The sequence below is a fragment of the Gallinula chloropus genome (assembly GCF_964237585.1).
Source record: "Gallinula chloropus genome assembly, chromosome: 2".
Taxonomy (NCBI): Eukaryota; Metazoa; Chordata; class Aves; order Gruiformes; family Rallidae; genus Gallinula; species Gallinula chloropus.
In genome coordinates this window covers 27,548,708-27,574,063 of record NC_140086.1, presented here as the reverse complement: position 1 = coordinate 27,574,063, position 25,356 = coordinate 27,548,708, and the positions used below count along the sequence as shown (strand labels likewise).

The following is a 25,356-nucleotide window of genomic DNA, read 5'->3' as shown; positions in this document are numbered from 1 at the left end:
TGTTTCACTTTGCAACAGGAAGCAGCAGCAAATGGAGTGCTATCATCCTGGTCCAGACAAAGATAAAATTACTTTATCCATACATCTTCCCTTCCGCTCAGGAAGACTGAGAAGAAAAAAAAGGAGAAACACAAGATAGGAAATAAAATACAGCTTAAAACACAGGAAAAGTACAATTCCTTCAATTCATTAATAAAGATTATACCCACGCTCTCTGCCTGCACCTAAGTTACAAAAGCAGCAGTTGAGTTTCTGTACAGCCCCTGCCTAATTTATTTCAGGATGTTGAGGAGGGCAGGCGGTATTCTGAAATACAAGACAAATGGAAAGAGTATTTGAAGGTTTAAAATGCAAACGAGCACAGCAAATCCTACAGCAAAGGGATGCAGGTATAGCATTAGGAAAAGACAGCAGTACATTATCCTATTCCCTAGTAAGTCATTGACTGAAGACAACACAATCCCAACACTGGTCTCACCTCTCTACATCTTCATTCTTCCCAAAAGATAAAAAAAACCTGCAATTTGTTTTTGCTCTCTGATACTCAGAAAAAACAGAGCCCACCCTCTGCCACACAACACGCATTGTTCCTGTTTCGTTCTAGGAAGTTCTTCCATGTGTGCATTTTTATATAGAAATCAATATGGATATATTAAGTTTGAATAATAATCTTTATTAGTTTATTTGTAAAAGGTACATTGTAATCCTGAGCTACTGCTTTTATACATTTAGCATCATACAAAGACAGATCATTTACAGTTTGATCATTTACATTTATTGTGCTCCAAAATCCTTATCTGAATATCATTTTGTCCTAGCCAGAACATAGATAATTTAAATTACATGTATCCCTGAAACATCCATATTAATTTACCCATCTGACCCCATTATCTAGTTACTACAGTCTTCTAAATCACTCAGGACATTCCTTCCGAATTTAGCAAAAACTTGTTTAGAACTATAAAGATGGGCAGTGCAAGAACTGGTCCCTCCATCACCACGAATACATCATTAGAAAAAGCTTTCTGTTTCCGTATTCTCTCAGCAAGTCAGTGCTAAATTGACCAGATGTACTTCGATGGAATGGTCCAAGTAATAGTTTACTCATTTTCTTATTACAGCAGTTCATGTGAATTTACAGTGTCTCCCTTTGCAGTGACCAGTGCGTAACTCTCCCAAGCAGGGAAAATCTGACATGAACAGAGAAAGGTAAGAGGCAACCCATCACCATCTTACTGTCACCTACGTGACACTGGAGTAGTATGAAACAAGTCGTATGAAATGCTTCCCTTAGACCCTGTAAAGGAACTTGAACGAATTACCGGAGTTAAGTTCCATAATCCGAGCATGGCTTTTAGGATTTGCCAGTTAAAAACAAAAAACCAAAACCAAACACCTAAGTCCCAGGATCCTTGAGAAGAAAGCATTTATCCTAACTGAAACCCAATCCCGGATAAGTGGAAATTCAATTGGACTACCAAAATAGCATCTCTCTCTACCTGAAAAATCTCAAAGCGTACAGTGTTTACAAATGTCTCTGGCAACAGTGTCAGGCTTCTAAAGCACACTCGCGACTTTTGTTTCCTGAATAAGGTCACTATGATCTTAGGCAAAAGATACAGTAAGCAGTTCAAGCAAAATGCTTATTGCTTAGGTTTTAAAGCAAGCCACTTTTAGATAATTTCAGGTAAAATGTTAAGTACAAATGTAAAGCTACTGTAGAAACACTTATAAACACTCTTGCTTTTGAATTCTGACTGATCATCTAGAAAAATGGCAGACGGATTTTAACATAACAAAGGAAATGTAAAACTTAATACTGTCTGTTGAAATAAAATTCAACACCTATAAAGACAGAGTTATGAACATGTAAACACAGCTTTAGTATCAGAGCTAGGGAATCTAGCAGCAAAACAAACTATTTGCATATTATGTAGTGCAATGAACATTTGTTCTTAGAGACCCCCAGTCTTAGAACTACTTTGAACAGAATGGAATCCATACAGGAAAGGTTTTAAAAGTGTCCAAGATGCAATATCCAGAATTACTAGACGTTAATCTGCTAGAATCTAACCATTTCTCTATGCAAAACTGTGCTCTGGATAACTGACTTTAATAGCTCCCCAGTAGCAGGCTCGAATGAGGCAGATTAAACCTAAGAGATAAGCAATAGCCCAAGAAACGTAGGTTGCATGAAATCGCCTGGCGAAATCTTGTGTACCAACCTAAAAAGAGAAAACAAGAAATAAGTGTAAATGAAGTAAGAGCACTACCTGCTCTTTGGGGAAGAGCAAACTATGTTGAGGAGAGCATCTCAGCACCTTTTTTATTCTGGTAAGGATAGATTATTATCTTAATTCTACACAACTGCAGGATAACTGAGCTTGGTAGGGACATCAGGAAGTCTCTAGTGCCAAATTTCTGATCAAAGCAGGGTCAGCTCTAAGGTCCGATAAACTTGCTCAGTGTTTTAACCCAGCTGGGTCCCAAAAAGCTCCAAGAATGCACAAGCCTCTGGGCATACCTCACAGTGAAACATTTTTGTCATTTTCATCTCTACAAGAAAACATCAAAGGAAATCTGTTTTTATTTATGGCTGCCACTGTTTTTACTAGGGAAAATGAAAAATCCTTCTGTCCTGGTACAACTCATTTAAGCTTATACATGAAAAATTAATTATTGAAATTAAAATATAAGTTAGAGGTACTGTGAGAATCCCACATGTGAGTTCAACTACAGGTATTTTCTCAAATGTACTTTTCTGGGACAGCTGGGTAGAAAGCTGGCTAGAGTAAGCAGTACCAGGTACTGCAGAGCAAAGCAAGCCAGATTGTTGTTGCTCTGTTACACAGAAAACTATGTGAGCCTTTTAATTTGTAAATAGCTCATTATCTGGCTTTACTCCTTATAGCTTCTACAAGTTATAGACATACATGTGTTTTTAACTTTTGGAATCCCATTCCCCTCTGCTGTGGTAGAACTTACACACCTGGCTATACAGCAAAAAGTATTTCTGGAAACATGGAAGTTTTAAAAGCCCTAGCAAGAGCAAAATGTTCCAGTATTTCTGCAGTGAAGTAAAACCATTTTTCATAAAATTGTAATTTTTTAGAGAGATGAAGAATCAAGTTTAACTTCAGGAAGAGGAGAGATTCAAAGTGCCAGAACATTTTTTTTTTAGGAACATTTGATTTTTTCTGGCTAACTCAGATGATTAAGCCCCTGGCTTTAACAGAGGTGACAAAGCCATACAAACTTAGGAGGTTTTACACAAATGCTGGGGAAAGAAGGCCTGGTTGATTAAGGGAGCTCCTTTGTACATAGCCCTGCCCCTCCCCCGCCCCAGTTGCAAGTAGATGATAGCACATCACTCACAGTTAATCCGACTCCAATGAAGATGCATATCATTCCAATTGTAATATACGCACAGCAGCGTCTCCGTGGCAGTGCACTTCCCACAGAAGAACTGTTAGAAGAGAAATGGTATTTTAAATTTAAAAAACCCAAACAAATTACATCAACAGTAACTGTTCAGGCTAAATGAGGGGAAGAAAATAGGCATACAGCACCTTAACTTTATAAAGTTGTACACAAACCTCCATTTATATCAAGCAGTAAAAGACAGAGTCCACATGTTTGTTTTGAAGGAGAACTATTGATGAAAATTGTCTAGTATCTAAAAATCTAGGTGCTTAAACAAGGTGGTGCCACACCTGCACTTTGAATGTGTCAACCTCCTACGTCCATGCTGCACCCAGGTAAATATCTTGACTAGCCTTTGGATTGCAAAACTCAAGTTTGCCTTGCAGCTTCTATGTAGGTTGTAGAACACTGAGACTTTTAATACACAGCTTTCAAACATTCATTGCATCCAAGTAACTGGAAATGAGTTCTACCACCCATAAATGTCATTAACAATAACGACTACACAACTTCCTTGAATAGTTCACTCGACAGTTCAGCAACCCCATTTCTTGTAGAGAAAAATCCTAAACTGCTTTAGTCACAATCACAGAATGTTTCTCAAACTGAAATTATCAACAGATTGACAGCAGTCCTGAGGAGGAGGACTTGGGGGCACTGGTGGATGAGAAGCTCAACACGAGCTATCAGTGTGCGCTCACAGCCCAGAAAGCTGACCCTATGCTGAGCTACATCAGAACAGCATGAACAGGTCAAGGAAGGTGATTCTTCCCCTCTACTCTGGTCTCCTGAAACTCCACCTGGACTACTGCATCCAGCTCTGGGGTCCCCAGTACAAGACAGACATGGAGCTGTCAGAGTCCAGAGGGTGGCCATGAGGATGAGGCTGGTGCACCTCTGCTATGAAGACAGGCTGAGAGAGTTGGGCTTGTTCAGCCTGGAGAAGGAAAGGCTCTGGGGCGATCTTATAGCGGCCTTCCAGAACCTAAAAGAAAAGCTGGAGAGGGACTGTTTGCAAGGGCATGGAGTAATGGCTTTAAGCTGAAGGAGGGTAGATTTAGGTTAGAAATGGGGCAGAAATTCTGTACTGTGAGGGTGGTGAGGCCCTGTACATGTTGCCCATAGAAGCTGTGGCTGCCCCCTCCCCGGCAGTGTCCAAGGCGAGGGTGGATGGGGCTTTGGGCAACCTGGTCTAGTGGAGGGTGTCCCTGAATTAAAGAATTAAATTCTTTAGACACACTTAAGTCAGTTTTAGTAATTTCAAAACCATCATGGGTTCTTTTTTACTTTTGAATTTCATCTGGAGTTCTACCACAAGCTACATGAGCTGCACAAATCATTGCTGACATCTAAGGTAAATAAACACCCTGGAAGTTCTGCCATTCATCATCTAGACTCTGAACTCCAAGGCAGACAGCTTTGTCTCTACCTGCTGCGTTTATGTACTGCAGCACTTCAGCTGAACAGAATATGAAATGCAAATAAGATTACATTCTTTACTACTCATTAGAAAAAATATTCCAGCTCAGTGTTATTTAGCTAATACATCCTGAGTCACACATTCACAATCACATACAACTACTCTAACGAGGAAACAGGAACATTATGTAATTCCACTGAAACACAGCGAACACGTGGGTCCATTGAGAGGACTAGAGAGGCAGAGGTGCTTTCATAAAACAAGTACCATCTATCTTACAGGTCATCTTCACAGAATCACAGAATCACAGAATTATCAAGGTTGGAAAAGACCTAAAAGATCATCCAGTCCAACCATTCACCTATTACCACTAAACCATGTCCCTCAATACAAGCATCCTAAAGCGTGTTATCGTTAGGTTAAGTACTTCATGCCATTCTGGGAGATCAACGCACCTTTGGATCTCCTGGGATGCTTGTAGTCTGTGTTCAAAGATGCAAGGAAAGTAACTTTCATCTCATGATAGTCCAAACATATTCAAGATAATGTATAACAGAATTAAGCACTGCTGAAGTACTGAAGTAGCACATCTGTCATATGACTGACCAAGTTTCTGGCTTCAGCTAATTAACCGCATAGCAAGGCCTCATATGCTCAGCATGTGACTAGAATTTTTTAAGCATTCGTCTTAGAAAGCCTTCAAATAGATTGGTTTAAGCAGCTTTACTCCAATATTGTTTCTTTACAAGGGAATTTCTAAAATGCTTCAGGAAAAACACCCCACCATAGTCCTCAAGTGAACATAAACATGCTGACCTTCATCTTGCAAAAGGCAAGGGGTGGATACAGGGAGCACAAGCCATCTGTTACTCCGTTTCAGAAGAGGAGGAAGTCCCAAAACTGTTCTGCTCGTTAATTTCCATGGGGAAATTAACTTTTACTGAAAGCCTCACCAAACAGACTCGGGATGGGATTGGGGGGTGGAGTGTGATTAGTGTGGGAGAATTGCCAATTGGGGAAATAATGGTATCTTATCAACCTCTCACACCACCTTAAACTCCCAAAAGCCACCCTGAATACTTCTACAGCCATTCCAGAAAAGGGATATGCTGTCTCAGTCAAAGTTAGACAAGGAAAAAAAACCCCAAAGACATTTATAAAAGGGGACAGGGAGGAGGGGTCTCCAAAAGCTGAAACTGATGAACACTGAGCTTGCCAAACTGACCTTAATTTCCCTCCTTTGTAGGATTTCCTGGCTCTGTACTCAGAAAGTTAATTCTATTACAGAGCTGGATACCTTAAGATAAGCTAATAGAAATGTCATGTTCAATATGCCTAAATCACTCACAATATTTACTGCACAATATTTATTTCACATGGAGACGACTTTCTGAAAGAAACCTTCACTTCCAGACCTGTCTGATTTATCTTGGTTTTGTAATCATAATGTTGCAGGTGCCATGTCTGTTTTTCCATCCATATTTATCTCAAGCTCTGTCCCCTCCTATCCAGTAGGAAAGGCTGGGGGGCAAAAGCATCCTCTCCAATACCACAAAAAGGAAATGTAAAGAATGTCTTAATTTTAATGGCTTCTTTCTTTCCACAGAAAGCAAAGATGAAAAATACATTAATTTTCCGTGATCGCATAATAGACCTGGGAATGTTTAGCAATCCAAAGCAATCATAACTTATTTTTCCTCTCCTGACAGCAGTATTAGCCACTGGGCCACTCAAAATAGCAACGTTTTCCTCCACCCACCCCAAGTTACAAGTAAAAACTCCAAACTAACTTTGAATAAAGCAAACTGAAACCCTACCCCAAAATCAGGTACAGCAACTCTGACAGGCACATTAAAAAAAAAAAAAAAAAAAAAGGAAAACCCCCCAAAAAACCACCTTGGGTCAAGAGGACATTTTTTTAAATGCAGAAGCAGCTGCTGTTCCCATTGTGGGACTAGTTGGGGCGAGGTCTGTACAAAGCTACCTGGAAGACAGTGGGTCAATTCTGTCTGAGCTGCCGCTAAGGAAGCAAAGGTGCTTGCCAGACCTTTGGGCAGCACTAGCAGATACATAAGACACCAAAGCCAATTTAGCATCAGGTAGTAATTAGAAGAGGAGAAAGCCATTACAAGGGACAAAGGCTATTAAAAGAATAGCACAGGAAAGAATGCAAGGCTGGGCCTGTCGTGCTCCAAATAATAGGAATCACTGCCATGATTTCAGAGGCGCTTTTAGAAGGGTTTTTAAGAGGCTGATCAGAATGCCAGTATTTTGAAAGTGAGGAGCAGCACTGCAACCAGCCTCCACAATAGTGAATGGGATTCCAACATCTCTTTCCTAAAGGTCCTGCAGATTTTATGGGGTCCAAGTGTTATAAATTCATTAAAGATTAATAATTGTTTGAGACCTTAAAAAGAAGTAGGTTCTAAAGGAAAAAAAAATTGGTATTCTTAAATAAAAGCTTGTACCATTCAATTCTCTCTTCTAATTGAATTCATGATCCTGAAGTTTCTAGATGATTTAATATACAGCTTGGGAAAGAGAGCAACAGACAAAACAAAACATTTCTTGCTACTGCTTTTCCATCATTAAATGGGAAAAATACCAGAAGCCTTCCTTAATCCTCTCACTCTTTTGGGAAACAGGCTGGTAATCATCTGGCATTTTGTATTCTGAAACACAAGAGAAACACTAAAACTGTGAAAGAAACGCTTTGTCCCCCATTGCCAGGTGTCATTATACTACAAAACTACGTTAGAATAATTCCATCCTTAGCTACATATGTTGTCCTAAAGCAGGTGGTCATATGCAACCAATGGCCTACATCAGGCAGAACCAGTACCCATCAGTAGGGCTTCTGCAAACACCTTGCCTTTACTGGCATGACCGGGTTTGTAGCCCCTTTTCAAAAAGACTTGGTCCTTTACCAATTAAGTGATTTTATTCTCTGCATCACAACTAATTTCCTACATTTTCCAAGTTATTCTGCATTAAAATGACTGGGGGTGGAACAGCAGACAGGGCATATTTGTGAGACACAAAGAAAAAAAAATAAATCACAAAATAACACAATTGTGACCATAATGGTGGCAGGTAGGTGGGCTGAAAGAAAAACCCAAGATCCTGTTTCCCCCAACATCTGCACATGAACGAAGAGTTCCCTTGTTTACACACTGATGCACAATTGCTCTGTTTGCACTGAACACTATTGTTATTGGCCTTTTCATGTAACAACTCTCAGCTTCCCCTACTTTGACAAAGCATTCTTAATTATCTAGTCTTCATCAACTAAATAGGTGGTCACAAACAATTTGCAGAGATTCACTGCACTTCTAAAAGTCATTTAAAACAAAGTTATGACAATTATTTGAGACTCTGGAAGTCTCAGCAGATGACTTCCTACTGTTGCAGCAACTCAAGGCCTGTTTTGCCTCAGTCTACAGTACCCTTTTTTCAGTAACTATCATCAACTGAGTCAGCAGAAGGAATGAATAGTTTTGTGTCTGACTAATCTGCTACTAATGAAAGAAGTTTTGCATTAATAAGCTGAAATAAAGAACCCGACAGTCCCTTCTGACTACTTGGCTACAGGTACTGTGACCTCTGACAAAGGGCTGATAGAAAGCAGCAGGTGACTGCAGTTATTTCTTCCACCATCACAGCTCAGAGCTCTGCCTCACCTATGCAGTGCCCTAAATCCATGCATTAGGAAGGTTGATGCTGTTAAAAGCACAGAACTCCTGACCAGCACAACTACAGGCAGACACCGAACAACTCATTCCAAGCTACAGCACAATATTCGTACTTTGCATCACCAGCTCAAGGACAGAAAAGCATGTTTGTTAAGATTTGGTTTGTATTCTGCAATTCAGTTGCCATGCAAGCTGTCATTGTCACAAACTGCACCGCAGAGATGCTCTGGTTTTACTACACACAGATAGCATGCACTTCATAGACAACAATAATAGTAAATCCTTAAACTCCAGATAGATTTTAAAATACAAGCAATATCAATCAACAGAACACAGACCAAAAGATCATATGGTATGACTTTTGGACTGGTGCTTGGGGTGGGGTGGTTTTGTTACTGTTGGGGTTGGTTTTTTAAAGGTTAAATGATAAATAATTTGGACCTAAGAAGAGTCAAGAAAAAAGCTGAGGTCAGCCATCAAGTGTGAGGTGATCAAATATAAAACATTGTTGCAATTAGTTTAAAAACAAACAAACCAAACAACAAGAGACCAACCCCTCCCCCCAAGGCTGAAAAGCCTGAAGGCAATTACAGTCAGTAAAAAATAAAACAAACAAACCAAACCAAAACAATCCTCCACAACATCTCATCTAGACCACAAGTTTATCTGACCTAAGCAAAGTAGAACGGATCCACTATTCCACACCTTTTCTTCATCAAATACTCCAGTAAAGTATTTCAATCCCTGTTGAAGATCAGGTCATGCCAGTATCTACAGTACATCTATCCTAAACTTTCTGCTTCCTAAGAGACCTACTAATTTTCCTACAACAGGCAACACAGCTGTGGTTCACCATTCCCAGTGGAAAACACATTTGCTCCTTTAACTGGAAGTCATCCTTGTCTATCAAAGGAAGGCAAATATTTAAATAAATCAGCAGGACAAGAGAAGTATTATTTAAGTCTCTTTTCAGACCCCATGGTTGAAATTCCATACAAATTTGAAGTATGTCAGTACTGCAGCTTTTAGCAACACTTCTAAGTAAGTATTCCCAATTTCAGATAAGAAAGGTCAAACAACTACTCCAAAATAGCCTGAAACAAAATCCAAACCATAAGAAAACTTACAGTTCTGGTATTATAATTTTTCTCTTTCTTACTGAAGTAATGGCAAATGATTAGACAAGTTATTCCACAGGCATTCATAAACATTAGACAAGTTAATGCATTAAGATACTTAACAGAAGTTAGTCATCAAGTTTAGGAAATCAGTAAAACCTCTTTCAAATTAAAATTATTTCCTTTTCACCGTTTACAATAAAGCAATTCAAGTTCTACATTTAAGCATGACATCTGATCAACTGAAGTAAAATTTCAAGGACAAAAGTTGTTAATTTTAGCACCCCATTCCTGTCTATTGTTAGCAGCTTATTTTTGCCTCTAGCAATTCAATAAGACCATTTTAATAAATGCAGGTCAGATTTGTCAAACTTACTGATTTGTGCATATAGAGTGGAGGATTCATGTGCACATAACATGATCTTTAGCCTTGAAATTCAGATGAACATGGCAAAACAATCAGCACAGCAGACACATTTTACTCCACACTTCTACGGAAGAGACATCAGCGACTCATTTAACAGTTCATTTAGGTAACCTTGCTTTCAGAGAACTTACATTTTTTTGCAGTGCGGGCATTTTGCTAGTGTGTTAAATCTCAGCTCCATCCACTGTGAAAAGAAAAAAATAGAAGGTTGAAAAAAACATCCTGAGAAAAAGTTTTTTGTACTTCATGCTAAGTGTCACCATGAAAACATTTTGCCCCTCAGGCTTTGACTCGTTCCTTGCTTTCTTCCGTAAACGGGATGCCCTTTTGTCAGCAGCAACGTAGGACTGGGATTTTCATGAGAAAATTTCCCATGACTTGCCTTGTAATACCAAGATTGGCTTGACGTAATGTGGTTTCATCCACAGGCACAGTGCAGGCAACACAACAACATTAATACAGTTTTTTTTCCCCCACTTCCCTGACTATGAATATAGCCTGAATCAAAATATGTGTTTTCTTTGGCACAATTACAGATAGATACATTTTTCCCATCTTTCCCCAACCCCTGGATCACTGGTAAAAACTACGTTAAGCATGCACAGAAAGATTAGCTAAGGAAATTTGCAGAAAATAGAGGTCTTTAAGTTCTCTATCTGTAACATAGAGAATACTATTAGCTACTTACATGGCATTTTATAAAGGGAATATGTAAAACTGCACATGATATGGTCATAGCCTTTACATCCATGTACAGACTAAAACCTATCTGGGAAACAGATAGTTCTGGGCATTACTTTTGCTATCTCAGCCAGAGGTTAGCCATTACTCATTTAGAAACAGCAGGTTTTATTACATTTTGTTCGGTGATAATGCTTCTATTTTAAGCGTTTGCCTTAAACAAGGGGAAAAGATTATTGTTCTTTACTTTGTAAGCAGTCCCATTGTAACTGAAGCCAGTCTTCTATCTTTCTTCACTGGAGTTGTTAATTATCATTCTCCCATCCTAATTTCTGCAAAAGTCACACTGCAAGCTACTACCCTGAGAAGACGCTACAGCACAGACCGCCACTGCCTCCATTCGGATTCTCCTCATCTCTGTGAGAATTCAGAAGTCGGTCTAATGAAGTGTCAAGTGTTGCAGTAACTGCTGCAAACATAAATCACAATCAGAGCCCATCTTTGTACTGAAAACCAGACCCAGCTCCAGCACCACTGAAGCACTGCACAGAGGTTTATTATTTTATCCACAAAGAAAGAGGATGTGGCTTGTGATGCCTTGCCCAGCACGAGCGTGTTTTGCTGTGCACAAGGTTCTGACCTGTAGTATTCAGAGTGCATTTTCCTGCCTCTGGAACAGTTTTATTTACTTCTAATGGCACTATTCTCCCACTAAGAAGTAGTTAATCTTTTTTTTTTTTTTCTACTGGCTCTGAAACATCCAATTGCAACACCAGCTACGTAGTTCTTTAAAATTTATTTCTTTACAAAGACTCGAACAAATTGACTTTGTGTAGCTGTATTTTATCCCTTAATAAAATGAAGGCTCCTGTAAGTACTCCCAACCAGAATAATGTGTTTTAAGAGCATTCATTTTACTTCAACAGTCCTGCCAAAAGAGCAAGTTAACTATCTGCCTGCATCCCTATAAAAAACTACTCATCTTAGCTTTGTTCTACACAGCAGAAGCAGGACAAGGTGCTGTTGACACCACCAGGGATGGAAACAGGCCTCTTTCAGCTTTTCAAACTGCAATTACAGAAATCGAAGCAAATCTAAATCCAGGACTTACGTTGTATGCATTTGCAATTCAACTTTGCCCTGTACACTAGTTTTAATTCACAGTGGGCAACCTGATTTCCAGAGTTACTCATTAATGATCTTTCTAGGGTTTTATTTATTTTAAGATTTCTGATTACTGGCCGTAAATATTAATGGATACAAAGTCAAATGTAAATGCATTTGAGCTCCAGATTTTGTTGGGAAAAAACCAATCTGTTTTCATTGAGAGTTACCTGGAAGTAACAGAAGCACTGACTGTTAGGATGCCTTCTTCACACACCTGATACACTCGCAGAAAAAACACCAAAGCACAAAAAGAAATTCAAACTACAAGAATTCAGACCACACTGGCAAAGTAGGGAAAGTTTATTTGTATACATATTCTAATTCTGGGAGCTTTGGTGGTCATAGCAAGTAACTTAAATCATACTTAAATCTGGTATTTTTACCTATATTAGGTACTTTGAAGCACTCTGAAATCTTGTTTCATGTTGGTATGAAAACTTAAAGTTAGCTATGTGAAATTTAGCTGCCTGACAACCATACAGACCGTAGAATTCCCACTAAAACAATACAATAAATGATAACCCAAATCCCTGGTTGGATGTACTGAAACACACATGACGATTTGAGAGAGCTCTTAAATGTTTAAGCTGTGGCCAAAACCAGACATCCACGAAGGGGTTTACTAGAATGTGTCAAGCTTTCTTCCTTCTGAGCCTAAAACAATGTTCAATACAAGACAGAAGAGAAGAAAAAAAAATACACATATATGCATGCACATTCCTACATACAGCTTGTCCTGCCAAGAAAATTTCCCCTCTGCTCTCCCCAGGTCCTTTGGGAAAGCAAAACACTTCTGCAGAATAAAACCTTTTCTTAGTTTTCCAAACAATTTGAAGGGCTTTCTGTTCACTTATTTTAGAAGGGATACTTTTCCTACTTGATTGGTTTCAAAAAGAGAAATCTGACAGACAAATGCAGCCTGTGGTTTACATAGCTTGACCTGGCTTCTTGTCCTTGAGGGTCTGCCTGAAAGCAGGATGGTAGCAGAGGTAGGTGGGTGGGTGGCAGAGGGAGACAGGGACACACCACTGCCTTCCCCCCTTGCCACCATCTCTAAAGGCAACTCAGCTTCCCACCATCACAAGTAATCTACATACAGGCCAAGGCCCTGGGGAGAGGCCAGAAACAAGTAACTCAGCCACAGAACAGGTCCAGAAGCTCTCCAAAAAGCCCAAACTAGATCAGAGTATGACTCTGCAGGGCAGTTAAACTCTCATTCTGCCCTCCTTTTCTATTCCACCAACTTTTCCACTTATCTGAACTCCAAATCTGCTAAGAAATGATTGGAAACTTAACACAGAAAAGACCCAAGGAAAAAAAATCTGATTATCAAAATGAGATTAGCTGTTGATAGTTCAGCTTCAGTATGACTTCAGTACTAAGTCATTCTCCCACCTGAGATAACAAAATTTAAAGTTACTCCATAGCATGGAGACTGTTTTTAATAGTTTATAAAAACACACCCCAGATGTAGATGCAGGGAAAGCACAGCCATTACTTATGCTTTCATATGGAAACAAAAAGATACTGGAAAGGTAGTGAGGAAGTTGATATTCTTAGGGCAACACAGAACAACCACTTTGCAATTTTACTTTTCTACCCCAGGGATTCCAGCTTTGGTTATCCATTTTATTTTTTAACTGCCAATTAAAGTAAAGGAGATACCTTACTAAGTTGCTGAGAGATGCATCTGGCATCATGTATTTGCTTTACAACATGGAGATATCTAAGGACAGAAATACCCTACAGAAGCTGAGTTGCCAGACTGGCTAAAGCACTTCTGTTTTTTTGCTTCTCTGCTGACTCTCAAACCCAAGCAATTTCCTGATTTTTCTTAAGTAAAAAATTTATTTGCAGAATCTCAAACTTAGTAACAGAAAAAGGTAGACGCAAAAGAGCGGCAGAAAACTGTATAAAGTGAGAAAAAAGGTTTTTTTTCCTGATAACTCAGGATAAAAGAATTCAAGCTTCAATTTTCTAGTGTTTTGAGGGTTTAATTTCAATGTACCACAAGGTGGTAAAACAGTCTTAGTAGTAGATACGAAGTTCAAAACAATGCAGATCCCTAAAGCAGCCATCAGATCTGAAGTCACATGCACAGATTCCAAATTACAACACTTAGCCTTTGAATGCATAATCTAGCAGCTATAGGCAAAACCAGCCTTTATGGGTTTGTTTTCTTCTTATGTTCACTTAAAGAAGTTCATATTGTAAAGTACAGAAATAATTGGGGCTGCATGTAATTAAAGTAAGGGATAAAGATAAATAAAACTCCCATGCTTATGAAAGCCCCCAAAGATAAGCCTATAATTTAGCCTTTGGTGTTATTTACTTCATAACACCGACTTTCCCTATTAATTTTTTTTTTTAAAGTCACATAGTAGTCTTCTAGCATTAAGAGATCACATTAAAACTTATTACTGTAACTCTTCTGCAGCACTGTTTTTTGCCTATACAGATTTAAAGCTGTGCTAAAAAACATAATTCTGTTACAAAATTAAATTATGACTGCATCCAATTACAACATTCATGCAGGTACTTTAACAGTAACTTCCTACAATATTAACTAAATAAAAAAAAAAGGAAAAAAGCAACCCTAGTAAAAGGCACCTAGATTAGAACATGTATTTGACATGGCCTTTTTCTTCCATAGATCAAATAGTTTTGTTAATAACATTATTCTATATAGCATACAATGCTGTTACTAGTTAAGGTCATACATAGGTACACATTTTAAAAAAGCAAACAGAAAACCCACTCCAGCTATCTCCAGTTACATGCTACTGTTCTTCAGCAAGGGTTATCATAGGATTATTTTTTTTCTTAATATATAGGAAAATTAGTAGAGTATTTCTCAAGGATCTCTCTAATGGTTTCTCAGATACTACATTACTTGTAAATTCATACCCAAATCCCTATTTCCCCTTCAAAAAAACCAACAGTGTAAGAGCCATTGCCTGCTCCCTGCATCCATCATCCACCATAGCAGCTCAGGTATTACTGCGCACCTCACTGATCCGTAAGCCTGACGTGAAAGTCTAAAGAACAAGCCTATTCCATTACAGAGCCCATCACAAGCAAACCTGCCTCTCACTGCTGATACAAGCCAGTATGAAGTATTCTCTGGCCTTCATGTATCCCACAATCCTTTGTTTCAGAAGCATACCACCACTCTGGTGATTATGAAGGCCCTTCAGCCGTACCACTTCTCAGCCATTTCCCACAGCTCACAAATCTCACAAACCAGCAGTGCTAGATGATGCTTATTGGTGTAGTGCAGAAACTGTTCCCAAATCAAAATTTAAGTACTGCAGCTCCTTATCCATGTAAAAGGCTGCAAACAGGTCAATGGCAAAAGAGTACTCTTCCATCCTTCCACTTCAGAGTGGGATCAACTTTCAGCCTCACATACAAACCAAAATCTCCAGTTCCCTAACAACCGACAGATCTGCTAACAGCAAGTGCTACAGCAAACTGCTTTCTGGGGTCCACAGAGCAACAACAGAACTGCTCTCTCAACCATGGCAAAACATAGCCCTCACTGCGAGTCTAAACAGAGCCTGGAAGTGTAACTTCCTTTTCCAGCACTGTCCACTCTCACATCATGGGCGTTATCCGAGCACACAAAGAAAGCCTGTAACAAAGTTTTCTTGAAATGCACGTAAAGATGAGCAAACACAGACCATACATCCAAAGCAATACAAGCACAGAAGAAGCTCTAGTTCCTCTATGATGCCACAGAGGCGAGGCAATATGCTCTTAAAAGTGCTGACAACCAATAGTTTGAGCGATAGCACGGCCAGGTGAGAAGGAGAATCTGATGCTTTACTTACAAGGAAGGTATTTCCGCAGTGCCCACATACCACTCTAGTTCCGTCTGGTTGAACTGGTAAGGCAGGCTGAGCTGGCTGCTCTTCTGGGATCAGCATTACTGGACCAAGAGTAATGATGCGTCTACTGTGTTAATAACATTAGATGTACATGTAATTAAGCTAGTAAACAAGAAGAATGATGCATTTAAACAATTAGCTCAGCCACTAACAAATATTTTACACTTTTAAACTATAATCTGCTTTTTAAACAGATGATACACCCAGTTTTGGTCTCCCTCCAAAGTGTTTCCTTTTTCAATTTTGAAAACATTCCCTTTTCACTACAAGATCAGCCAGGCAAGCCAGAACCCTGTAGAGATCAAAGGCTTGCCATCATATGGCAGAAATACTCCTCAGGAAAATGAAACCTTAATACCCAGGCTGAGCAAGCCTGTGAATTGTAATCTACATATCCATATGAAACATGTAGACAGAGTAAGGACTCTTCCATAACCTAGTTCCATAACCTGACTATCCCAAGTCAGATATTCCTCCTTCCCACAGTACTGACATGCAAGCCAAGATAATTAGCATATCCACATTTTTACAATAAAAATGCCATTCAGAGAACTAAAAAAGATAACCACTCCAAGTTGACCAAATGTAATAAATTGACTTTAAAAAACAGTTTATAAGTATTTGCTTTTATAGTCAATGTGTTGCCAATTTAATGAGACAATTTGTGCATCCAAAATGACAGTACCCAAATTAACCAACTCAAAGCAGAATAAAGATCTCACTTCCCAGCATGAAATCAGCAAATGTGAAAATGACAGCATTATTTAACTTCCACACCATCTCTCTCCATATACAACCAAAACTGTATTCTGGATGGCCTCCCTTCAATCTGGAGCCTTCCATTTAGGGCATACTCCCAACTCTCTCATTCAAAAACCCCAGCTTTGCTTATCTTCTAGTACGTCAAATACATAGCCTGTATCTTCAGGGAAACTGCTCGAATAGATATATATACACACACACTTCTGAGAGTATTTACTAAAACTAAGGAGTTTCTGATTCAGCTTGCTTACCAACCATATAATGTATTACACCTCACTCTGAAAAAAATATCTGGAATATTTTTCCCCAACACTGCTTAAAAAAAAAAAAATCCACCCAAGTCTCGAACTATGTTTAGAAACAGTAACAGCCAGGTAGGTGCCTTGAGCACCTGCTGTGGTAGGGCTTCAAGTGTGTCAGACCCAGGCCTCAGCTCAGTTTTTCCTGTTAGAGCAGGGCTGCTCACCATCAAATTACTCCTATCTCAGTGGGATCTTTAACACCCTAAGCCCAAGGGTAGGAACACTCACTACAGCAATCATACTTGTTTCATTTACACATTTATTATAAAAGAAAGTCAGGAGCTGAGAAGAGAACGAAAACTCAGCGTAACAAAGACAGGAGGACAGGACTGAATCCAGCCTACTGTGCTCCCTCTCCCACCTCATTCTCAAGTCCCCACTCTGAACTAAGACAAGCGAGCAACCCCTGTGTTGCCAACAACTGTTTGCAAGAAATTATGGATGTTAAGTCCTGGAAATAAGAAGAGATTTGCTCCTCCGCTGTTCTTTACACCACTTATTTCTTATAAAGTAGCTAAAATGGGAAACACATTTGAGATTATGACTAAATAAAGAGTCCTCTTTGAAGTTAACAAAAAAAAAAAAAATCACAATTGAGTCTACCACAACCTGTGTCTGTAGCAATTCAGGAATGCTCTGTCAGTGTCCATGTACAGAGGCCCAGGCTTGAACCTCTCCTAGCTTTAAATATTCAAAATGAAGAGCACCACAGTTTTCTTTAAAACTATCTCAAGGCGCTTGGAGTTTTTTATTCTTACCAGTTTGGTCGTGGACAGCCTATTTTCCGAGATGTATCCTTACAGATAAGGAGACAATTACATTGACATCTAACATACTTCTTCCCTGAAGGAGGGTTTTTGATTGGCTAAACAAACAAACAAAAAAAACACACCAAAGAAGACACATCAGAAGTGATAGTAATGCACTTTTTTCCTCATAACAGTATGACAAAGCAGAACAACTTCAGCAACAACTTCTTGCTAACACAGAAACACAGTTCCTCTAAGGAGAAACTTGAGTCAAAACAACATGAGTTTTCTCTACCCAGAAAAAGGTGCAAATCTCCTCACTGCAACAAACTAAGAGATTCTGCAAAGTAATGGAAAAAAGAAAATCATATTTTAGCATCAAGACTTTGGTGGTAGGTTTGTTTTTTGTTGTTTTTTTTTTTAAGTAAACCTAAGTAGTAGCATATTTTTTAAAAAATGTGTTAAAACATCAAGCAAGCCTCCTTGCCTGACACAATGGCTTTATTCAAGAGTGAAAGGATGACCGTCTGGCTCTCAGTCACTAAGCGACTATGCAGACATCACAGAACTGTATTCTTAGATAACTTCAGCACAGCTTAAAATTTCTCCAACCTAGAGTCAAGCTTCTTAGGTCCCTTTCAAACTGCAAGTCACAAGTCTCAAAAGCTGCTGCAAGATACATTGGCCTGAAAAATGATGTATCGGCAGGTTAATTGGGGAAGAAAAGAATCCTACATATTTAAGACTTCCTGTTTTCTGGACATAATTTAAAGTTCTTTCATAAACTAAATCCAATCCAGTGCTTTTCAGCCCCTGTAGCTGTGGAGTACTGCAGGATCAGATCCCAAAACTACAACTGTCAGGAAGAAAAAAAACCCAAAACCAAAACCACCCAAAATGCAAGAGGCCAAAAGCTAAAGACCTGAATTAAGAAGAGGGCAGAAGGAGCAAAAAAGTTTGTTATCACAGAAACAGAACCTAAAATTTTTGCATTTCAAAACTATTGTGATGTGGTTAGCAAACTAACAAATTGACTGATCAGTATTACAGGCAGGAAGCCACATCCATGGAGAGGTGTGGGTTACTTTGTTTCTTCCACATTTAAAACAATTAAATGCTTATTTCTCTTCATCCCAACAAAACCAGTTTCATCCTTCTTTACAGGAGATTAATGGCTTAATATCTTTGCTTTTTGTCCTCTGCCTCTAAAGTCCTATGAAGCCTCATATACAGCACAAAAATTTATTCCAGCTGCTTATGGCCATCCTTGTGCCAGCAAACCCTTGGATCTGCACACCAGCGACCAGCTGCGCTAACAAATCCTTTGCAGGGATGGCAGGAAGGGACTCATTCTTTGTAAGTGAGGACAGGAATTCTACCAAGGATGTACTTCAGCCTCCACCCACTTCCCCCCCCCCAGAAATAAATGCTAAAAATCCATGTTACCGTAGCTTCGTTGCAAACTGTGCACTTAACCACATGTTGGTGTAGCTTGCCATCCAAATTGATGAGTGACTGGCACACGCGGCAGTTTATTACAGGAACGCCACTGGCATCGGGGCTTGCAATGGCAGTATATGGAGGAGGAAGCTCAGCTGCAAGAGATCAGGAAATCTCAGTTGAAAATCTAAACAAGAGGATCCAAAAACACTGTCAGCAAAGACAGTCTCTAACAGTCACAGCCTCCAAAAATATTAATTAAAAAATAGAAGTTGAAGTTATTTAATTATTAGTATAAATAGAAGACAAAGGCGTTTGCTTTCCCCTTCCCCACAACTTCTGTGTACCCAAACCTCAACTACAGGTGTACATAGAGCATACCAGGAACACAAACATACCAGAAATCACACCGGAAAAGTGGATCAGACAAGTCTCATCTATGGAACTTTCTTTTCAAACCAGTATTTTTACAGTTTTTAGAAAAGGGGTAAAGAAAAAAATCAAATAAACCAGCCCCAAACACACGGCAGATTAGTAATGAGAAACTAGCTCATAGCAAAAAGGAACCCAAACAAAACCAACAGAAGATAAAACAAGACACAGTATGCAGAAGAGCCACAGCCAGCATTTACAAAAATCTGAAGAAACTGAAACATATTCAACTATTTAAGATAAAGTATCAAATACTACAGGTAAAAATACAGAAAAGTCATGTTAAGGGAACAGGTCTTAGATGGGAAGTGGCATGAACTGCTTCTTTTTTTGACTGCAACAGCAGCAAATTTGTGCTGTCTTGAAGAAAAAAACATGAACTGAACCCTCTGAGCTTCTGCTTTTAAGGGTTACAAATATTTCTGTCATCCATGACTGAAAGCACAGATGCACAAGTGCATTTTAAAGTCACTTAAGACAAGCTAACACAAGGGAGAACACAGTGGCCTCAGGCCCCCATGAAAGAGCCCATTTCAGCTTCACCAGTCCCGAGCCCATGTCAAGCCAGGGAAGAAACAAGCAAGATCCTTCACAGTTTAAGAATCCATGGAATGAAAACAATTCAACACAGCTACCCCTCCTGAGCTTATTATTGCAATTATTTGGCATGTAGTAGCATTGGCTTCTATTTCATCAAGTTCAGGGCTAGGTAAGTAAACAAGGAATGAACAAGTTCAGTAATTCATAGTTATACTTTTTTATACTACTAATATGAAATCATTAGCCTTGAACTTCAATTTCATAATTACATCCAAGCAGTCAACAAAATCTTCAGGGAAGCAATGAGAGATCAACCTGCCTTAAGCCTACAAACAGTGCTGAACAGAGCAGTGTCAGCTGGAGGGGTGGTGAGGGACATCACAGGCTGAAATCAAAGCTGACAAGCCCAAGAATTAAATTTAAGCCTGTAAGAAAGCACTCATCTATCACTCCTTCACTCTGTTTTAAAGTGAATGTCATGAGCTGGGGGGATAAGAAACCCAGCCTGTCTGTCCTTCAGATCCAAAAAGCATCACAACCCTGTGAGGCAGCATTGCTGCTCAGTGTGCACTCTCTCTCTCTGCTACTTGGCCTACAAAACAGTCCAGGCCCACACTTGGTATTAACACAGAGAGGTCTCAGACTTGTATACAACATACCTGAATTATTTCAGATGAGAAAAAAAAATTAACTTATATTCAGCAATGTAGTTCTGAAGTCATGATACAAACTAACATGCCATTACTTGAGCAATCGCACTTCACACCTTCAGCTCTGATATACCAGTTGCAGAAACCAACACCCCTAAGAAATACCTGGTAACTTAGAAGTGTTCTGATTTGTTCTGTTTCTGAGGAATTTCATTCTGAGAAAACACAGCATCCAGTCAAAAAAAAAACCAAACAAAAAAACAAACAATATTTTGCAGTACTGCAATACCCTATTTTCAGTACTAGACTGCCACATCCAGGAGAGGGGATATTACAAGATATTAACTAATAAAAACAGAAGACAGAACCCGGACCCACACAGGCTTTACTAGATCACTAGCAGAAACCAGAACTAGGCCTGCTAGATCACTGCAGAAAACAGGTTTGAGATTAGGACAATGGTAACAGCAGTGTCTCAGCTACGAGAGACAAAGTCAAGGCTGCTGCAGGCAGGGTTTTGGCCATAAGCAGGCCGCTTAACTGCTCCTATAGCGAGCAGCAGACACATACTCTAGCTAGGAGAACAGGCAGCCATAAAACAAAAAAGCACATCCAGCAGATCAGGTACCAAGCTCTCTGTCAAGATGCCCCTACAGCTCCACCCCAGCTTTGAGGTAGCTTTTCTGAAAAGCAACCATTGTCTTACAGAGCTTCCTTGCTTTGTCCTCTCTATTTGAAGTGCAACTTCCCAACTCCACTGACTGGGCACAGGGCAGCTGTACTAAAGAAAGGCAAGCAGTACCTTGAAGGATACTGAAAGTAAAAAGGCAAAGACACACAACCACCCTCCAGCCTTCCACCATCACAGAACACTCTAAAAACTGACAACTATACCCTTCTAGGTGCTTATAATACTCTACACCCTACTTATAAGTGACAACTCAGGATTTTGAAAGTTGGTTGAACAAGGTGTCTGAGCACCTACAGACATCATGAGCCACTTCTCCAGCCTCCTACTGAAGACTCTCAGCTTCCAGGTAAGCAGCCTCACTGTTCCTGTCCTGCTGGCTCAGCAGATTGCAAGGGAATAATGGCTGCTTTTCTAAGTGGTGCTGCAGCAAGTAACATTTGCTACAGAGCAGAAAGCCAGAGGTATCTTGGCACTGCAACCTTCATGCTTAAAGAAACTGGAAGGCCTCCGAAAAAAACCAAACCAGCAAAAGCCATCAAAATTAAGGTTAAAGAAAAATGCACTGGGGGAGAGAGAAGTGAAAAGGAAAATATAGGCATTGTCTCCGTCTGCTGTTAATAACAAGGTTTTAAAGCACATTATCATACTTTTCAATGACTTTTTGTGATGGTTTGAATTTCAGGCTATGACATCTACAGGTAGATCATAAATGCCCATCATGTTATATGTGACTGGACAGCTGACAAGTTTCACATACACACCAGAGGTTTCAGGACACAGTTAATGAGATGCTGAACTTCCTGTTGCTTACATGTACTTTACAAGTACATGATTAGTTTTTCTTTAAAAAAAAAAATAAAATCCAGCTCAGCAAGATTACCAGAGTGCCCTACCATGCAGTACATTTGACTCTAACCTACTATGACCTCCTTGCCCCCACAGGATAGAGATGCAGTGGAAGATATCAGATAATCAAACTCAGAAATTCCTCATGGTGCTTGTGCACTTCCCTCCCTTGGTATGTGAAGGCTAGAAACCACAGGGAACCACTTGCAGCTTACCTGGGTCAAGCAGAAGTGAGTTTGGTTTATTTGATTAAAAAAAAAGTTAGAAAGGGAAGATTTTTGGGGTTTTTTATCCTGGTCTGGGATGGGGTGGTTGAGGGGAAAAAAAGAGCAAGTGATTTATGTCACAGACAGATACTGGAAAAGTGAGAAAGCCCAGGGAGAAACGAAAAAGTGAAAAAAAAAAAACGCAAACACTTGAATAACTACCCTAGGACAGGGAGCAGAGCTGATGGTCCCACTCCATGTCTATGTGAAAAGTTTCTTGAATACTGTTTCCTGCGTCCACAAAGATTTTTCTTGCTTGCTTCCATCATTAGGAACAAACACTGAGCCCCTACCAGGATTCAACCATCCACCAGTTTACAGTGAAAAGGATCTGCTGGGTCTCAGCTGCAGCCCCACAAGGGAAGAGGCTACTGTCAAACCATGACCTCTCTAATTTAAAGCTCAGGGTGACACATTAGGTACTGTAGATAATTACAGGGATAAATCTATTAATGTACATTCAGGTGGTAATTTGGAGGGCAAAGGGCTTCTTCCTCCTTCCTCTGCAGCTCCACACCAGTCAGGTGCTGTGAAGCAAGGAAGCTCTGCTGGAAGGGGTTGGAAGTGAACTCCATCTCCCAAGACTGCTGCTTCCCTCTACGTTAGACACGTGCTATGTAGAGAGATAAAGGCTGCCCATTAGCTGAAAGGGCTCTTTAGCTTGCATAGATTCCTTTCACTAAGGATAACTGACAGAGCAAGGAAACCAGAGCTACAGCATCTATGCCACAGCTCTGCAACATTTTGTTCTGCAGGTAGCTTTTCTGTAAGTTTTTTAGAGCTGTTTTTAAGAACTACCTAGTATGGCAGCTCCTGGACTGATCAAACAAGAGATCCTCAGCTTGGAAAGAGATGCCTGACATATAAGAGAGCTCTAGGGCCACTCCTCATTTTTGGGAACAAGCCACTTATCTCAAGGGCCACAGTGCAACACTGGTGCCGAGCTAGTTCACGGGAGTCACAGGCATGGACTAAAGGCACAGCAGGACACAGCTACCAACTAAGATGAGTTTGGGTCCAGCTTGCTGCTGTATCTTCATTATTTTTTAAAATCTATGAAGACCTTTTTAAAAAAAATAGATTGAAATCTATGTAAAAGTACAAAACTACAAAATTTAAGGGATTATGCCAATCCTATGTGATTTGATTGGAAAAAAACCCAAACCCTTGGTTGTTCAGCCAATGCTCATTTGTACAATTCAAATGAAAGTGAACTATCAACACCAGCTGCAGCACTAACTGAAATACATCTTTTTATCAAGGCAAAAAGGACTAGCTTTGCACAGGTTTAAATATTATTCAAAACAGGCAGATGCTCACGCACAGCATTTTAGATACATGCTTAATAAAATTAGAGGCACATAGAATTCCTCAAGAAAGGGCCAACACACTGGAGCCTGTGAGACCAGGACTGTAATCTTACATTTTAAAGGCTACTCCTAGTAAAGCTACACTAATCTTATTTAGTCTTGATGCTTGCAGCTTTCTTCCCCCCTTGCTTTCTGCTCTAAAACGTTTAGCTGGAAGAAAAAAAAACCAAACCCACAACAAAATGAAGCTGTTAATGTAGTCTGTAAGCTTCCTGATTTATATTTTCTAAGTATTTTTTTCACCTACTTACTAAATATTCAGTATTGATCAACAAGATGATTTCCCTGAGTCTGTAAAGGAAAGTTAATGCTGTATCTTTAAGCCACAATTCCAGATTTGTAACCACAGTTATCTGACTTGCTTTAAAAATAAAGCCAAACCCAGCTATGGCCTTGAAATGTGTTTGCAAGGACATCTTGGTGGTTTTGGTCATTCAGCTACCGCACTGCACGGAGCCCCTCCGGTATTTACATGTGGGTGCCAGAAGAGGAGCCGACCAGCCGGCACCCCCGGGTAGCACCCTCCCCTGGTCACGGGCGATGAAGAAGGTATCTGCGTACTTTATTCTGCTTCGATGATTCTGCCTCACACGTCTACCGGCTGCCACCCTGCAGCTCGCCGTACCGAGTTTAGCTGCTTTTGGCTAAGGATCCTTTTACTTAATCCTGCTCCCAATTCACCACATAATCACAGAACGTCAGGAGTTGGAAGGGACCTCGAAAGACGACCCAGTCCAGTCCCCCTGCCAGAGCAGGATCGCATAGGCAAGATCGCAGGTAAATGGGGAACCAAAGTCTAACAATTACCTTGCAAGCTCCAACATGCGGGCGAGTTACAATACGCAGACCTGTGCGGGCTTGTGCTGCCGCTGCAAACAATTATTTTTTTTTTTTTTTTTTTTTTTCCTCCTTTGGAACAGAGTTCTCTCTCGCCGGAGCACAGCGCGGAGCACGGCCTACCCGGCCCTGAGCGGCGTTACCTGTTGTTCTCCGGCTCGTCCCCCACCGTCGGGGCAGGGCAAGAGTTCCCGGCCCGGCCCCACCACCTCTCGGCCCGGCCCCGCCGTGGCGGGTAACTTCTCACGCCGACAAAGGCGGAGGGAGCCCCCGTGCCGCAGCAACCGGGCGGAGACGCCGCGTATCCCCCGGGGGGTCTGCAGCCCTGCCCCCCCCATCCGCTTCCCCGAGGGCTGCGCCGAGTCCCTCAGGGCCTGCCCGACCCGCCCCCCCGCCAGCCTCGCAGCGCCCGGCCCGGCAGCCACCCCCCTGCCCGGCACAGGTCCGGGGTAGCGGGTCGGCAGCGCCAGGCGAGCGGGGAGGGCTGCGACGGCGGCTGCCTTACCTCGGGGACTGCTGTCTGGCAAATAGGGCGGCGCGGTCGGGGTGACATTGCCGGAGCCGGGCGCGGAGAGCAGAGGGGAGCGCTCATCAACCCCCTCGGCGGCCATGGCTGCGGCGCGAAGGGCCCCTCCCGCTACGCGGGCGCTCGG

At 40.6% G+C, this 25,356-nt stretch overlaps 1 protein-coding gene across 1 annotated transcript; it reads right to left on the bottom strand.

Moving 5' to 3' along the window:
- Positions 1-1,802: 1,802 nt before the first annotated feature.
- Positions 1,803-25,352, bottom strand: PIP4P2 (phosphatidylinositol-4,5-bisphosphate 4-phosphatase 2). The gene is made up of 7 exons (XM_084280118.1): positions 25,209-25,352; positions 19,078-19,226; positions 17,641-17,747; positions 15,762-15,885; positions 10,212-10,264; positions 3,376-3,466; positions 1,803-2,225 (listed from the first exon to the last, which is right to left on the bottom strand). The coding sequence occupies exons 1-7, from the start codon at positions 25,312-25,314 to the stop codon at positions 2,082-2,084; spliced, it is 774 nt and encodes a 257-aa protein (XP_084136244.1). The 5' UTR covers positions 25,315-25,352; the 3' UTR covers positions 1,803-2,081.
- Positions 25,353-25,356: the final 4 nt, after the last annotated feature.

Coding starts and splice junctions, on each gene's coding strand:
- PIP4P2 (XM_084280118.1), bottom strand. CDS start 25,314: ATGGCCGCCGAGGGGGTTGATGAGCGCTCCCCTCTGCTCTCCGCGCCC. Junction 19,227..25,208: donor GCCAGACAGCAGTCCCCGAG/GTAAGGCAGCCG, acceptor GATCTCTTGCAG/CTGAGCTTCCTCCTCCATAT. Junction 2,226..3,375: donor TCATTGGAGTCGGATTAACT/GTGAGTGATGTG, acceptor TTCTCTTTTTAG/GTTGGTACACAAGATTTCGC.